General features: G+C 34.3%; 1 protein-coding gene across 1 annotated transcript in view; it reads right to left on the bottom strand.

Annotated features, from left to right (window-relative positions):
- Positions 1-16,797, bottom strand: part of LOC107713013 (dedicator of cytokinesis protein 5-like) — a gene marked incomplete at its 5' end in the record, with an annotated part of 50,612 nt that overhangs the window by 8,235 nt on the left and 25,580 nt on the right. Inside the window, 15 exons of the mRNA XM_016518432.1 lie at positions 642-796; positions 2,309-2,446; positions 3,376-3,459; positions 3,685-3,861; positions 5,599-5,685; positions 6,835-6,919; positions 6,997-7,078; positions 8,690-8,834; positions 9,390-9,494; positions 11,652-11,741; positions 12,792-12,911; positions 15,012-15,102; positions 15,195-15,235; positions 15,390-15,546; positions 16,353-16,438. Of these exons, the coding sequence (XP_016373918.1) occupies positions 642-796; positions 2,309-2,446; positions 3,376-3,459; positions 3,685-3,861; positions 5,599-5,685; positions 6,835-6,919; positions 6,997-7,078; positions 8,690-8,834; positions 9,390-9,494; positions 11,652-11,741; positions 12,792-12,911; positions 15,012-15,102; positions 15,195-15,235; positions 15,390-15,546; positions 16,353-16,438 (1,643 nt within the window). The remainder of the gene's footprint in view (positions 1-641; positions 797-2,308; positions 2,447-3,375; positions 3,460-3,684; positions 3,862-5,598; positions 5,686-6,834; positions 6,920-6,996; positions 7,079-8,689; positions 8,835-9,389; positions 9,495-11,651; positions 11,742-12,791; positions 12,912-15,011; positions 15,103-15,194; positions 15,236-15,389; positions 15,547-16,352; positions 16,439-16,797) is intronic.

The raw sequence follows: 16,797 nt of genomic DNA, 5'->3' as shown, positions 1-16,797 counted from the left end.
GGAAGGGAAAATGTCATAAATAAACTACTTTATGGCTTAATTAAGAATTAAGAATTGAGTCATATTATATTAAGAATTAAATACCAAGAACATTTTCTCAGTAATCAAAGCACATACTAGGATGACGTCAAACGATGCAAGGCGAGAGGAGAAGAAAAATGGAAAATGCATTTTCCATGTTTTTCCCACTAGGCATCATTCAATCACAATAATAACTTTGCAGCAAAAAACCTAAAAGGCAAGTGTTCTGACCAGTTACGAATGACTAATTTGAGATCATTTCATCTGCAAATACTCAAGGGATAACAGGCTGATCAGTGAAAACTGGTTAAGGTTGTCATTTACTCTCTTTTTTTTTTCAGAGCTGAGCTTAGTTTTTTTATCTAAATTATTGGGGAGTTAATGGTAATTAAAGACTTGTTTAACAAGAATCCACTTATCCAGCATCTACAAGAGCCAATTAAACACGGAGGTTAAATGGATTAATGTCATGTTTGTCCACTAGCAGAAAGCGTAATCATTCCGTGACCTTTCCATGACCACGGGAACTCTGTACTGCAGCAAATTAGCCTTCACTGCAGTGCTGAAAATGAGGGAGTTTATTTCTAAAAATGAGAAAACAGGATGCAGTAAATACTGACTCCTGGAAAGCAGGTCTGGTGGAGTTTCCGTCAGAGGAGCCCGAGCCGCTGGAAGCATTTGAGATGGTGGACATCCTTCTGAGCGTGGAGGACATGATGTACGGCATCACCACCGACCCCACGCGACTCTTCTTCTTCTCTGTCAGAGAGCAGGGCTGGAAATACACAAGCACAAACACTTTATATATATATATATATATCATGGGCCTGGCGTGGATCTCACTGACTTACAGTGTAAATCAACTCAAACCTAAAATCTATCTTTGAACTTTCAGCATTCATAAATGTGAATTTGCCAGTATTTAGAAATAGAATAGAATAGAATAGAATAGAATGCAATGCAATACAATAGAATGTTTATTCAGCAAGGAGGCATTAAACTGGTCTACAGTTAATTTACTACAGTAAATTAACAAAGAAACATTTTTAATGTTACTAAATATTTCTGTTTCAAATAAATGCTTTTTTTTTTTAAACGTTCTATTCATTAAAGAAACCCGGGGGGAAAAAATGTATCACCGTTTCATCAAAATATTAAGCAGAACAACACTGATAATAAGAAATGTTTACTTAAGTAGCAAATCAGCATTTTAGAATGATCTCTGAAGGATCATGTGACACTGAAGACTGGTTGCTGAAAATTCAGCTTTGCATCACAGGAATAAATTACATTTTAAAATATATTACAATGGAAGACAGTTATTTTAAATTGTAATAATATTTCACAATATTACTGTTTTTATTGGATTTTTAATTACATAAATGAAGTCATGAGTCAATGAGTTAATGAAGTGAGCATAAGAAAATATTTTAGAAAAATTAAAAAATCTTAACTTTAAACTTTTGAACTGTAGTGTAACATTTTTAATGTTACTAAATATTTCTGTTTCAAATAAATGCTTTTTTTTTTTAAACGTTCTATTCATTAAAGAAACCCGGGGGGAAAAAATGTATCACCGTTTCATCAAAATATTAAGCAGAACAACACTGATAATAAGAAATGTTTACTTAAGTAGCAAATCAGCATTTTAGAATGATCTCTGAAGGATCATGTGACACTGAAGACTGGTTGCTATGTGGTAAGTATGTGGGATATTTTTACTTAGAGTAAAAATTTCCAAGTAAAGCATACTGTAGCATGCTTCTGCACAACAAGTCTGATTTTAATATTAATTCATGCTTGCATTTTAGGCAAAAATTTAGGGATGTGTTGTGTGCCATCTAATAAGAACTGCTTGTAGCTGTCTCTGCATATAACCTGTGATGGGTAAAAGTATTTTAACATCAAAACAATGACAAACTTCACCTTTAAGATATTTTTCCTTTTGGGGACTAAACTTGTGGCATACACAAAGAAAAACATCTTAATTAAGAGACTAAAAAGTGTCGGTTTTACTACGTTTGTGGGGACCAAATAAACCTGCAAATATAGCAAAAACCTGACACACATAGACAAAGCAGATCTGTCCTCCCTCATGCAGACTACAGTCTCACGAAACTGAACTTTGTGTTGTCTTAGCTGATTTCAAAACTCCTTCAAAGAAATTGTTAGACAATATCTCATATGAATCACTTCCTCAGATCTGAAACATTTCCTCCCAGAAACTGCAAACCCTCAGTCTGTCTCTCACAAATCCCTTCTTTAGAGTCGAATCCGTCAGACTCACTAGAGTAATGACACCGTAGAGTTTCTCCACTTTAGCACGCAGGTCCTGGAAGCAGGTGACAAGTCTGTTGTGAAGGGGTTTGAGCTGCTCCGTTGATTTCTCTCCATGGATCCGGATCCCTTCATCAAGCAGCGGGACCTGAGAGGAAACAGACATTAAAGCATTTTGAAAATTAAAAATGTAGCACTCAATTGAATTTAAGACTGCTTTTACAGTAGCTGATTTAAATATGAAAAAAAAAAATGTTTTTTTATTTGCTATTTTAAATAAATACTGTTTTCGATTCATACAAAAGTATTAAGCAACACAACTGTTTTCAACACTGATAATAATAAAAAATGTTTCTTGAGCAGCATATCAGCATATTAGAATGATTTCTACAAGTCTGTTGTGAAGGGGTTTGAGCTGCTCCGTTGATTTCTCTCCATGGATCCGGATCCCTTCATCAAGCAGCGGGACCTGAGAGGAAACAGACATTAAAGCATTTTGAAAATTAAAAATGTAGCACTCAATTGAATTTAAGACTGCTTTTACAGTAGCTGATTTAAATATGAAAAAAAAAATTTTTTTTTTATTTGCTATTTTAAATATATACTGTTTTCTATTCATACAAAAATATTAAGCAACACAACTGTTTTCAACACTGATAATAATAAAAAATGTTTCTTGAGCAGCATATCAGCATATTAGAATGATTTCTAAAGAATCGAACACTGAAGACTGGAGTAGTGATGCTGAAAATTCAGCTTCACATCACAGGAATAAATTACACTTTACAATATATTTAAAAAAAAAAGTTTCAAGCTGCAATAATATTTCACAATATTACTGATTTTACTGTATTTTTTTATGAAATATGGTGAGCATAAGAGACTTGTTTCAAAAACATTCAAAAAATCTTACTGACCACAAACATTTCAACAATAGTGTATAAGCCATTTTTCACTAATCTATTTTGATACACACAGCTACCATAGTATAACATTTTAGTCCTATCTCCCACACCTCTATGTATATACTGTATTGTGTAAAGCTTTAAACACAATACAGATCGGCAGAAGTGTCACCTGCAATGCGATCAGGTGTTTTAAGACTTCAATGCGTTCCAGGTGGTCGGGGTTCTTCTTTATGTAGGCCTCTGTGAAAAACGCCTGAGGGGCGAAACAAAAATTTCAATTAATATCAGCCGGTGCTCCAGCAGACCTAAAGCCTCGAGGCACATCAATTTTTCATATCTGACCTGGAGAAAAGGTACAGAGCAACTGTGGAGCACATCTGACTGATTCAGCCAGTATTATCAGGTGGATAGCTTGATTTGGGCTTCATTTATTTTGGTTAAAAATTAATAGAAGCAGCAGAAGGGGAGAAAGACTAACCTTCTCATAGTTGGAAAAGCCTCCCATGACAGCCGGGTCCACGATTCCATTGAGCATCATGGAGAGGGGGTGCACAGGAAGAGAGCGGTCACACGCCTGCTGCTGCACCAGATTACTCAGCTTCTCATTGGCCAGCTCCATGGTTTCTATGGCGTTGTCCAAAGGGCTGATCTCTTCCTACAAATGATTGACAACATTAGACTGATTATGATTATAAAATCTGATTGTAGACTACCTGTTTTTTGTAAGAAATTAATAGTTTTATTAAGCAAAGGTACATTAACTGATCAAAAGTAACAGTAAAACATTTATAATTTTGCACATTTAAAAGCTACTTCCTCATCAAGTGATGTTCTTCCCCCCAAACTCTTTGTCAAGTTTATAGATACTATTGGACAAAGCATTCTTTCTATTATAAATTGCAGTCTTACTAATGGTTGTGTTCCTTTATGCCTTAAGCATCCGGTTGTCCAGCCCCTTCTTAAAAAGCCTGGTCTAAATTTTCAGCCAATATATATTCTTATCTAAAATTTTAGAAAACATTTGAATCAGCTCGTTAGAGTAGCTAATGCCCTTTTATTAAAAACTGATTCTGCTAGCAATGTTGCCTTAGTTCTGCTGGATCTTAGCTCAGCATTTAATACAATTGACCATACTATCCTAATTGAACGTTTAAAGTGTCATTTGGGCATCCAAGGAACTGCCTAAGTCGGTTTGCCTCTTATCTTCAAAATAAATCCTTTTATGTTAAAACTGGAAACTTTTCATCATCAGTAGTTTCTATTACCTATGGGATCCCTCAAGGTTCTATTTTGGGACCAGTGTTATTTTCATTATATATGCTTCCTCTTGGTACTATTTTTAAGAAATATAGTATATCATACCACTTTTATGCTAGCGACACCCAGATGTATTTGCCTATAAAGTCTGGAGATGATACATGTGTTAAATCACTCTTTGAATGTCTAGACGATGTAAAATGCTGGATGAATACTAACTTTCTTCAGTTAAATGAGAAAAAGACAGAAATTATTATATTTGGCCCTAGTAACCATGCAAAACATAAAGCAACAAGTCTAGGTCCCTTCTCATCCAATTTGCATACGTATGTTAAGAATTTGGGTTTTATTTTTGACACAGAGTTAAAGTTTGACAGACAAATTAATTCATTTGTGAAGAATATTTTCTTTCAGCTGAGAAATATCACTCAACTCAAATCTGTCTTATCTTTCAGTGATCTAGTGAAAGTAATTCATGCTTTTATTTCTTCACATCTTGATTACTGTAATGCATTATACAGTAAATAATTTTTTATTGATTTGATTGTTGATGTGTTTCACGAGCAGCAAATCAGCATATGAGAATGCTTTCTGAAGGATCATATGACACCGAAGACAGGAGTAATGATGCTAAAAATTCAGTTTTGCATCACAGGAATACAGTACATTTTAAAATATATTCAAATAGCAAAGAGTCATTTTAAATGGTAATAATATTTAACAATATTACAGTTTTTTTATGTTTGATTAAATAAATGCAGCCTTGCTAAACATTTTGTCGTATTAAATATTATTACATTACTGATAACTGCAATATATATATATATATATATATAAAAGAAAAAAAAGACAGCAAACTTTTAAAAGTGTACACTTATGAGAAAGACATAAAAGAGCATATATAGAGACTGGAATATCATTACATCAGCAGAAATATTATTGCAGAGCCAGAAAAAGTCATTACAATTTGACAAACGATTACGAAGACAGTAACATGCAATGATGAAATTAGCAAAATAAGGTACTTTTGTGAAGAAAGTGAATAGGATTCATTTTGATATCATGTTGTCTTTAAAATCAGTATTTTTGTTCATAGACAGATTTGAAGAAAAAAAAGACAGTTTTAGTAACTCACCACAGACATGGATTTCACTTCAAACCACTTGAGGATTCCTGGGAAGCGGTACGCCGTAATATAGGTGCTCCTTTCGATCCACATAGTCTGTGAGGTCAAAGACAGAGAGCCACATTTACACAGAGGGGTTCCAAGATCTGAAGGTTAATCATCTCCATTTATGAATAATTATATAGGGATGAATTACAGGCTCTTGTGAAGAAAGCTAATGAAATGGTTCACAGAATCACAACAACATTCAATTTTATTGGCAATTCTTCAGTGTTAGCGACCATCCACTTTCTTTTAAAATAGTTATTAGGTATTGAATTCATTATTATCATCAGGAGGTGACAAACTGAACATTTTAAATGATTGCTTTGCCCTTGGTTATTTACCTCTTAAATACTTAGAAACCTCTGAAAGGACCATGACCAAAAGGATATTAATAGTTGGTATTTCCATTCTTTGATCAAGGGCACAATGGGGTCCGATATCATGAAATTCTCAAGTATGGTGATAATGGTTAATATTTTATTTTGTATTATTAAGAAAGTTTCATACATCTCATGATCAAAGAATTTCCATGTTTTTGTGGGAGTATCGGATTTGGAAAAATTTATCAAAGACTGTATTTAAAATGTTTTTTTTGTGCAATTAAGTATCTTAACACTGAGCAGAAACTAGAAATATAAAGAGTTTATGTATTTATTTGTTTGTTTGCTTGTACGTTTACTTATTTATTCATCCTTATTGGAGCTTTGCCATAAAAATCACCATTTGTACACATTATATGGAAAAGGGCACATTGAACAATATGCATAAGACTTTGTTTTATTTTTTACAGTTTGAAAGCAAATAACACTGTGATGCTTTTGAATTATTTCTTTAAAATTTGGAAATAATCACTTTTTCAGATGCAGATTTCAGGTTTGTCATGACTGGGATCTCTGCATTCATTTCCTTTGCAGGTCACAAACAATATTGATGAAAACCATCACCCATTCACTCGCGGGTTTGAGTCTGACACTTCAAACTGAAGCTCGCTCAACAGTTTCGACTGAGACGTGCTAAAATGTGTATATAATATCAACAATGTTATAAGAAAAATATCAGCCAAGTTTAATCTGAAATCCGCTTTTTCCACGCACCCTAATTATCCTCATCTGCCTTATCGGTCAACCGCCACACTTCAATATTTGTTCAATGTTTTCATGCCTGTATGCGATAACACCAACAATATAAATCATAACTCACAGCAAACTCATTGTCAGGATCTTTTTCTCCTTTCCTGAATGGTCTTGAATATTGGAACTTTTCCACCTCGTTTGTCCTGTAATAACTGAGAAAACAACAGAAGATCTACAACAGCATTATTTTTATGGAGATTTTAATGGTGACAAGTGTGTGAATTCATACTTGAGGATTTGTTCAGGAAGTTCCTTGTCCTTGAACTGTGAAGATAAGTTTAAGACAGGCTTCACCGTAAAACACTGAATATCTTCGGAGAATTGATTAAGGGTAGAAAACTCTTCACATTCCTGTCATTTGGCCCCAAAAAGCATTCGGACACTGTACTTGTGTAATTTGAAGCACAAATACTACCATTCACACGTTTGGGGCCAGTAGGTCAAGCAAGCATTTTAATGAGTACTGGATGTAAAAACTTCACTGCATCATTTTGGATCTCTAGATCTTAAAACGGTTTGCAGAAAAGGTGATTTTAAATGTACAGTAGTTATAAAAGAGTAACAACTGTTACCGCATTATATAATAAAGCAATAAGCCCCAAGAAGCCGTGGTTTACAGTGAATTTATAACAGCTAAGGGGCGTTGTTAGGCACGACGCAAAGCGGACTGACCCCCTTAGCGGTTATAAATTCATTGTAAACCACGGCTTCACGAGGCTTACTGCTTTTATAAAATGGTTATTCCATATACGTAGTAAGGTTTCACAAAATAAAACAGAGCAAATGAAGTGTAATGATATTAATAAAAACATTATTCTTCCACCAAACAATGTAGTTCCTCAGAAATGGTTGTGGTTCCAACAAAGTGGTTGCCGAGCAACACACAAATGTAAACAAAGGTGTATGTTTGTAGAGCAATTTACAACAGCTTCGAACGAGGCTCAACCAATCAGAATCAAGGACCAGAATGATCCGTTTTATAACAAAACAAAGGCCAGTAGCAACTAAACATTTCAGTGAAATCTGTGTTTCTGTGTTTTGTTTTAAAGTGCGATTATCTTTTAAAATAAAGGCCACTTGCTTTGATATTTTTAATCCAATGCAATGACATTCAGACACTTTAAAGGTGTCTCAAGTATTTAAATACTTTCAAATTTATACAATCTTTACCGCCATATTTTATACAATCAAGTTATACAACCTTTACATTCTATCCATCACAAATCTAAATATGTATATATGTAAATATACAGTAACATTTAAAGGTTTGTTTTTTTAATGCTTTTGAAATTAGTCTCTTATGCTCAACAAGGCTGCATTTATTTGATCAAAGTACAGTAAAAACAGTAATATTACGAAATATTACAATTTTAAAAAAGCTGTTTTCTGTTTTAATATACCTCAAATTGTAATTAATTCCTGTGATGCAAAGCTGAATTTTCAGCATCATTACTCCAGTCTTCAGTGTCACATGATCCTTCAGAAATCATTCTAATATACTGATTTGCTGCTCAAGAAACATTATCTATGTTGAAAACAGTTGTGCTGGCTCCATATTTTTGTAGAAAAATATGTTGAATGTGATACATCTTTTCAAGACTCTTTGATGAATAGAAAGTTCAAAAAGAACAGCATGATATTATTTTATGATAAAAGTCTTTACTGTCACTTTTGATCAATTTAATACATCCTTTCTGAATAAAAACATTAATTTCATTAAAAAAAAAATACTGACCAGAAAACTGTTGAACATTAGTGTATAATAGTAAATGTTTTAAATAAATAAATTACAAAAAGAATAAAACTAATTTCACATAAAAAATAAAATGAATAAAACTAATTTCACATAAAAATAAATCTAAATATTTGACACAATTTGGCCTACAATGTCAGTATTTTGCTGGGCTAAGAGTCAAGGATACGTTGACCAGGTGAGTTACAGATGTTGTCACCAGGGGGCGATGTGCTGGTCATCTTCACTGCATTGGGAAACTGAGACTTCAAGAGCTTCAAGCTGAAGTCCTCCAGCCACTCATACTCTTTACCACGGTAAATGAACATTTTGTTCTGTTTGGAGCAGGCAGAGTATGACGAGAAAAAAACTGATGAAGACCGTATGAATGACCACATGTTCTCCTGCAACTTCTATCTATAAACATGCTGGCTTCTTCCTCTACTCGAGTGATATCCATGGCTTGATATGCATGCACAAACAATAATGATTGCAGAGAGCCTTTCATTTTTTTAGACATCTAAGGGGTTCTTGTATCTGTAAAAGTGTAGCACCAGGCTTTCCAAACCCCTGACTGTGAAAACAAAAGTATTATTTTCTTGTTAAAACCCAATTACTCAGAGAGCTCTTTGGGGAGAGCTGTAATCAAAATATCTGTTTTCCATTGGCAATGCTTGATGTTGAAATGCCCAACATCGAGCCGACCCTGCCAGCATGTTTGTGTCACCATTTAATCCACAGTTTTCAGATTTCACACCGCATAAACAACAGAAAATTAGACATTTGTGCACCAAATGGAGGAACCACTCTCCAAGTTATGGTTTGAAAATTGTATTCCTCATTCCGGTTTCATTAAAGCCATTTTTTTTAAAAATGCAAAATTCACTCACCCTAAGGAAGGATGGGAAACCTTGTCCATAGTATCCCACTGCGAAATATTCCGGCTGGGGTCTCATTGCGTGCATGATGTTCTCATAATACTGCGCCTGCTGTTTCTGTGTACAAAAACAACTGCTGTTTTTACATTTGACTTTGCAGTTGAGGCATTTAAAAGTCAAGCATAAAAGGAGTAGTTCAGCCAAAAACAAAAACACTGTCATAATTTGCTCACCCTCATGTCATTTCAAACCCCTACGACATAAAATGAGAGGTATATGTGTGTGTTCACGACGCTCTTATCCATGCAATGTAGGTGAATGAGTTCATCATGCTTGTGAACTGCATTGCAATTCCTATGAAGTCATTTAACAGCTTCAAGTCTAAATATCCACCATTATTGCCAATTTTCATCCATTTCTGTTAGTTAATTAATTGACATATGCATAACTAGTTTGACCCCTATTGCACGTAATCCTGCCAACACAAAAGCTTCAGTCAACTTCAATTACTGTTATCTGCCCCCATAGAGCCTTTGATCAAAGCACTTAACCTCTGGTTCTTCACTTGGAAAGACCAACAATCATGATCCTTTTAGTAGCTTATTTTAAGAGGTTAATAATAATCAAGGTCTCAGCAGACATTAAAAAATGTTCAAATTGTCGAAATTGTTCTTTCAACCCTAAAAATAATGCTTCTGATGCCATGTAACACTTTTTAATTATGGCAACCCTGAAGAAATGTAATTAATGGCAATCATTTTGAATGTTCTTGAGATTCTGTGAATCATTTCACCCAATTTTTAGGTCACACAACAGCCTGTAATTTTGTCCTATATATTTATTCATAAGTGGAGATGATTAACCTTGTAAGTCCCTAGAACCCTTTTGTGTAAATGTGGCTCTCTGACTTTGACCTCACAGATGTGGCACTATTGTAATTCCTTCACTGCAGCTCTCAAATCTGTTTCAATATGTGTGTGAACAAGTAAGAGTTACGTCGGAGAGTTTTCAGGGTTTGATTCACTCACTAATTGAAATGAAGCTGAAATATATTTATATATTTTATATATATATATACACTACCAATCAAAAGTTTGGAAACATTAAGATTTGTTAATGTTTTGAAAGAAGTCTCTTCTGCTCACCAAGGCTGCATTTATTTATTAAAAAATACAATAAAAACAGTAATATTGTGAAATATTATTTCAAATTACAATAACTGTTTTCTGTTTAAATATATTTTAAAATGTAATTTATTCCTGTGATGAAAAGCTGAATTTTCAGCATCATTACTCCAGTCTTCAGTGTCACATGATCCTTCAGAAATCCTTCTAATATGCTGATTTGCTGATCTGTTTTGATCGGTTATTATTGGTGCTCAATCATTAATAATGGTTTTTATTATTATCAGTGTTGAAAACATTTTTGTTCTGCTTCATATTTATGTGGAAACCGTGACACATTTTACTTTTCAGGATTCTTTGATGAACAGAAAGCATTGATTTGAATTAGAATCTATTGTAACATTATAAATGTCTTTACTGTCTTTAATGATTGAATTAATGATTGATTGAAGACTGTATGGAGGAAAAATACAATGAAAGTCAATGGGAACAGGAACTGTTTGGTTAGCAACTATCTTCAAAATATCTTCTGTTTTCTGCAGAAGAATCAACATTTTGAGCAACATGAGGGTTATTAAATGACAGATCTTCCATTTTTGGGTGAACTATCCCTTGAAGTTATGGCGGTTTTCTGTACATTCCTTTTTTGCTATACAATTTCAAATCAGAGAAGAAATAAGGAAATTAACTTGTACATTTTATGAACCACAGGACAAGGAAAAGCTGAAAGCAGTTGTCCACCCAATTCATCGGCACCAACAGCAAAGTTCTCCGACTTAATTGAAGGCAGCTGCCAAGTGAGAACTTCACAGAGCCAAGGGCAGAACTGAGAGGAGAGTGTGTAACTGCTACAGTAGCTGTTATCACACCAGAGTTTCCTTCCTCCTCTTGCTTGCAAATTGCCATTTTTATTTCCTGTGCAGAGTGACGGCTGCTACCCAGCAGACAGGGTTATGAGTTACCAGCCCAAAATATGAATAAATATGAAGCGTGTGAAACGAGACGAGCTGAAGGTTTGTCTCACTAAAATGTTTGTACATCACAGAGCGTCTACTGCTCTCGCAGAAACTCAGGGGAGGTTTGTCTGTGGCGTTACCTTCAGATCACATTAACAAAGAAACAATAGGGAATTCTGACACGTCTGTCTTACCAGCAGTTGACTGAGCTCTATGAAATCAAACATTTGGTTTTCATGAAGTTTAACAAGTTGTTTGGCCATCTCGATGGCCTTCTCCCACATCTGTGGACAAAAGAACAAACAAACAAGCTCAGAGTCTGGCTAATGAATGAGAAACCGTGTTGACAGGAACAAAATTATTTTATTAATTATTGTACTGAGATAGTCTCCTTTATAGTGTTCAAAACCAGTATGACTTTCCTAATAAAAGATTAAATAAAAGTTTGCTTTTTGGGTGAACTATTTCTACAGCATTCAAAAGTGTTTTTTTTTTTTTGACAAATTAATACTTTCATACAGCAAGAATGCATTAAATTGATCAAAAGTGACAGTAAAGACACTTATAATGTCACAGAAGATTTGCATTTAAATTAAATGTTGTTCTTTCAAATCTTTCTATTCATAAAAGAATCCTGATAAAAATGTTTCTTGAGCTCCATATCAGCATCAAGGTTATTATAGTTAGTTAAAACTAAAACCAGTAAAAAATATATATATATATTTTTGTTACTTGAAGTAAACATTATCTGAAACAAAAAAATATATAAAAAACATTTTATAATAATATAATATTTTAAAAAATATATTTTATTTCATCTAGTTTTCAACATTTCTTATTTTTCTTTAGGTTAACCTAATGCACTAAAAAACTAAAACTAGAGCAAAAGTTAATATAAAACTATATAGAAATGAAAAATATATATAATTTAATATTAATAAAAACTATAATAGGATCTCAATGATTTCTGAAGGATCATGTGACCCTGAAGACTGGAGTAATGATGCAGAAAATTCAGCTGTGCAAATCACAGGAATAAATTACTTATTATTACAATTGTTTAAAATTGTAATAATATTTACTTTTTTCACTCAATTTTACTCTTTTTATTTCATTTAACCAAATAAATGCAGCCTTGGTGAGAATAATAGACTTCTTTTAAAAACATTACATAAATCTCACCAACCCCAAACTTTTGAATGGTAATGTAATTAAATAGCAACATTTCTGTTCTTTACAGTTGCCCTACCCTAAAAACTGTGAGCAAATGGCATGCAAACGTCTTTCAATTGAAGCATTTGCATTACATTTAGATGTACAAGCAAAATTCATACTTTGCCCTTGTCGAGATTGCACATAATCTCCTGAAAAAGTCTTTCCTTTAGCTCTTGTTGCGTCCACCCCTGAGTTCCGTCCCATGGGATCAGGTGGGGCGCACATGGCTTGTCGGACCACTAGAAAGAGATTGCACCATTCAGTCATGCCAATCTCACTGACCTCATAATCACCAAACTGTGTCGCAACTTCAAGCTGCAAGGGCAACAAGCTTTTCAGTGCAGATATTCAAATGCAAACAGACTACACTCTAAAAAATTCTGGGTTAAATACAACCCAGTGCTGGGTAAAATATAGACAAGCCCAGCGATTGGGTTGTTTTGACCCAGCATTTGGGTTACTACCCAGAAGGTTGGGTTAAACATTTAACCCAACTGTTGGTTGAAAACAACCCAATCGCTGGGTTTGTCCATATTTTACCCAGCACTGGGTTGTATTTAACCCAGCATTTTTTAGAGTGTAAGTTAACTTGGAATAATACGATTTTGAGGACTGACAAGCTTAATGTTTGGCTTTTATAAAGATTTGGAGGATACATAACAACTGACTTTTATTCGTTTTTCAGATTACCGAACCTGCTTGGTTAAAAAAAACAGAACAGAGGTTGTGCCATTTCCAAAATCTACTGACATCCTTGTCAATAGAAAAAATCAGTATTTCAAATATTCTTTGGAGCAAATTGTGAATACATGTATGTGATGTGAAAATGTGAAAGTATTTCTGACATACTTTTTCATATGTATCATTTGTCATCATTAAATTTTATTACAAATTTGTGAAATTGATTCTCTTGACTAGACATGTGCTGGTTTAACTGTATTAAAAGTAGGGGTGCTTCGATCAGGATTTTTGAGGCCGATCGCCGATCACAGAAAGCAGTATCTGCCGATACGATCACCGGTACCGATCTTTTTAAAGCCTTCTTTTTATCATGTACAATTATTTAAAGTGATGATCCAATCAAGATTTTTAGACATTTATTCAGGGCCTAAATTTCATTTTTGAAAATGAATTCCTCTTTTAGGTGACTCTTGTGGGAGTGGATTTTTTTTGACATTTTTCAAAAATATATATTTATCTTTTTGAAAATGAATTCCCCTCTTAGGTGACTCTTGTGAGAGAGGATTTTTTTTATTTGAGTGGTGAGGTGGGCATTTTTTAGACATTTTTCAAAAATATATATTTATCTCACCTAAATATTTGATCATGCACTACATTTTTTCAATCGTGCAATTGTTGCACAATAGCTTACACACAGCCTTATTCACCTTACGCCTGATTTCGTGAGCTGTGAGTCGGCCTTTTACACCGGGTTCACACATACTCCGTTTGCAGTGCGTATGCAGTCCATGTGTGGTACGTGAGCGGTACAGAAGCAGCACTGACTGTGTCTGCAACTGATCCGTGGCTGTTTACTACAAACACAACATTTATCCATTATTTTGATTTCAAATCCAAACATTTTTACTGAAAATGCTTCTTCGGCATTGTAATTTTTTTTTTTTACACAGTCCAGTAATACAATCTTTCATAGACATGTTTAAACGCAATAAATATAAGAAACAGATTTTTTTTTTTTTTTTTACTTTTGCATTTACTTCTAGATTTATATAATAAAAATATAGCTAGCGGACTAGCGCACGCGGAAAGTATAACACAGGCTTTACAGCTCTCTCAGGGCGGGTCTTAAATTTCACTGCTGGTCATATATTCTCTATATAACCATGTGACAAATAAAATCTTGAAATCTTGAATCTAAGGTAAGACGACCGTGTCAGTCAACTATCGTGGGAGCGGCCTGGGTCTGTGTGACGTCACACAGACAGGCATCTGAAAACGGTCAAGATTTATGTGAATTATAAAAAAACCACTGGGTGGATTTTTATCATTATAAGGTGGATGTGTACACAAACTGCCAACACACATTTATGTTCAAACATGTATAAGTGAATTTTGCATCCGATGACCTCTTTAATATCCTAATGATTTTTGCCATAAAAGAAAAATCGATCATTCTGACCCATGCAATGTATTTTTGGCTATTGCTACAAATATACCCATGCTAATTAAGACTGATTTTGTGGTCCAGGTTCACATATACTATATCTGCATTATACTGGCCATTGGTCACCCTGCTTCCTAGATGTCACTATCTAAGCGTAGATGTCTCTATCTAACCTTAACCCAAATCTACAGTTAATAATAGCATACGTCCAAACCTCCAACAGCTCAGCATGGAGCAGCAGGGTGTAAGCAGCCTCTGTGTAGTTCTCACAGTCCAGATGTAGATCCCGTAACTTGTACAAATACCTAATGAAAGATCACAAAACACAGATCCATCCATTAGATTCATCCATGTGCCATCAGCAAGACAAGAAGTTTTAATAATCTAAAACTCTTACCGGATGTATATATCCTCCCTCTTCTTTTCTTTGTAAAAGTTCTGTGGACGTGAGAGAGAAGATACAGAGATGGAATTTCATTAAAGTTTCTAAGCAACTTTTATGGCCGATTGGATCCTCGCTGGTCTTTCCAGCAGGTTGAGCACATAATAAGGTATATTTATAAATACTGCAGCTGTGTTTGAGAGTTCTCACCAGGACATTGACGGTGCAGCTCATGCGGAGCTCAGGGCTCTCATCATGGGTGATGGTGCGGTAAGCCAGCAGGTTCTCCAGCAGACTACTTAAGAGAAAAGCCAACGCCTCACCAGACTGAGACAGATACCGGTGCCGCCGACAGTACTCCAACAGCCTGGACACAACACACACAGAGTACACAAACTAAGTACAGATAGCCTAATGAAATATTACTCCAGTAAAAGTATTAATAAATACATTTTCATAAAACAAAATGTACAAAAGCACTTGATTTTTAATGTACTTAAAAAGTACTGATTTCTGAACCGTTTTTTTATTCTTTATTCTAGTCGGCACTAGTCTGAATAGTCAGTACTAATAAGTTTAATGCAGACATTTAATATGCATTAATCTGCAAATAAGCAAACCTTTTTATTTTTTACCAAAACACGACACTTCAAAATACTAAAATATCAATTTAAGTCAAAGATAATTCAAATGCGCAAAGAAGAAATATACTATATAGTATTTTAAAAATGAGGAAAATATAAGTGTGTTGAGAGTATAAAAATACAAAGTACGGATGTCACATGGGCAAAAAAAAAAACCCTTTTTTTTTTTTTTTTTTTTTTTTACCAAAAGTTATTATATTCTATCAAAACATGAAACTTCAAAATAATAAAATAGCAATTCAAGTTACAGATAATTCAAGTGCGCAAACAAGTTAGCATGTAGTGTTTTAAAAATGAGGAAAATATATATGTGCAGAGAAAGTATACAAATACAATGTACGGACGTAACATGGGGCATTTTACAGCACATTTAATTTTCATACAGCTGACAGTGATCTTGATATAATTTTCAATAATCAATACTAAAATTCAAAATTAGCAACTTGCTTTTCTAAGTACAAAGCAATAAAAAAATATGCATGATATATAAGTGGCAGCACATGGTAAGAGGAGAGAAAAAAAATCTCACGTTTTCTCCAGCAAAATCTTGTATTGTTCATCACCGCGGCCTCCTTCAACTTCCTGATCCAGTTTTGTGATTAGCTCATTCTCAAACTGCAAAGAGCACAAATGCTTCATCAAACTTTCTGACCATCATGCAGAAGCCTACATAGGCAACATCTTAAAGGGTTAGTTCACCCAAAAATGAAAATTCTGTCATTAATTACTCACCCTCGTGTTGTTCCAAACCCGTAAGACCTTCGTTCGTCTTCGGAACACAATTTAAGATATTTTTTATGAAATCTGAGGGCTCTCTGACCCTCCCATAGACAGCAAGGTAACTACCACGTTCAAGGTCCAGAAAAGTACCAAGATGATCGACAAAGTAGTCCGTGTGACATCAGTGGTTCAGCTGTAAAGTTACGAAGCTACGAGAATACTTTTTTGCGCAAAGGAAACAATCCAAAGTGCTT

The sequence above is a fragment of the Sinocyclocheilus rhinocerous genome, unplaced genomic scaffold, assembly GCF_001515625.1.
Source record: "Sinocyclocheilus rhinocerous isolate Xijiao unplaced genomic scaffold, SAMN03320098_v1.1 scaffold448, whole genome shotgun sequence".
In the NCBI taxonomy this organism is placed as follows: Eukaryota; Metazoa; Chordata; class Actinopteri; order Cypriniformes; family Cyprinidae; genus Sinocyclocheilus; species Sinocyclocheilus rhinocerous.
Note: the sequence above shows the minus strand (reverse complement) of the source record. Positions and strands in the feature narration are given on the sequence as shown.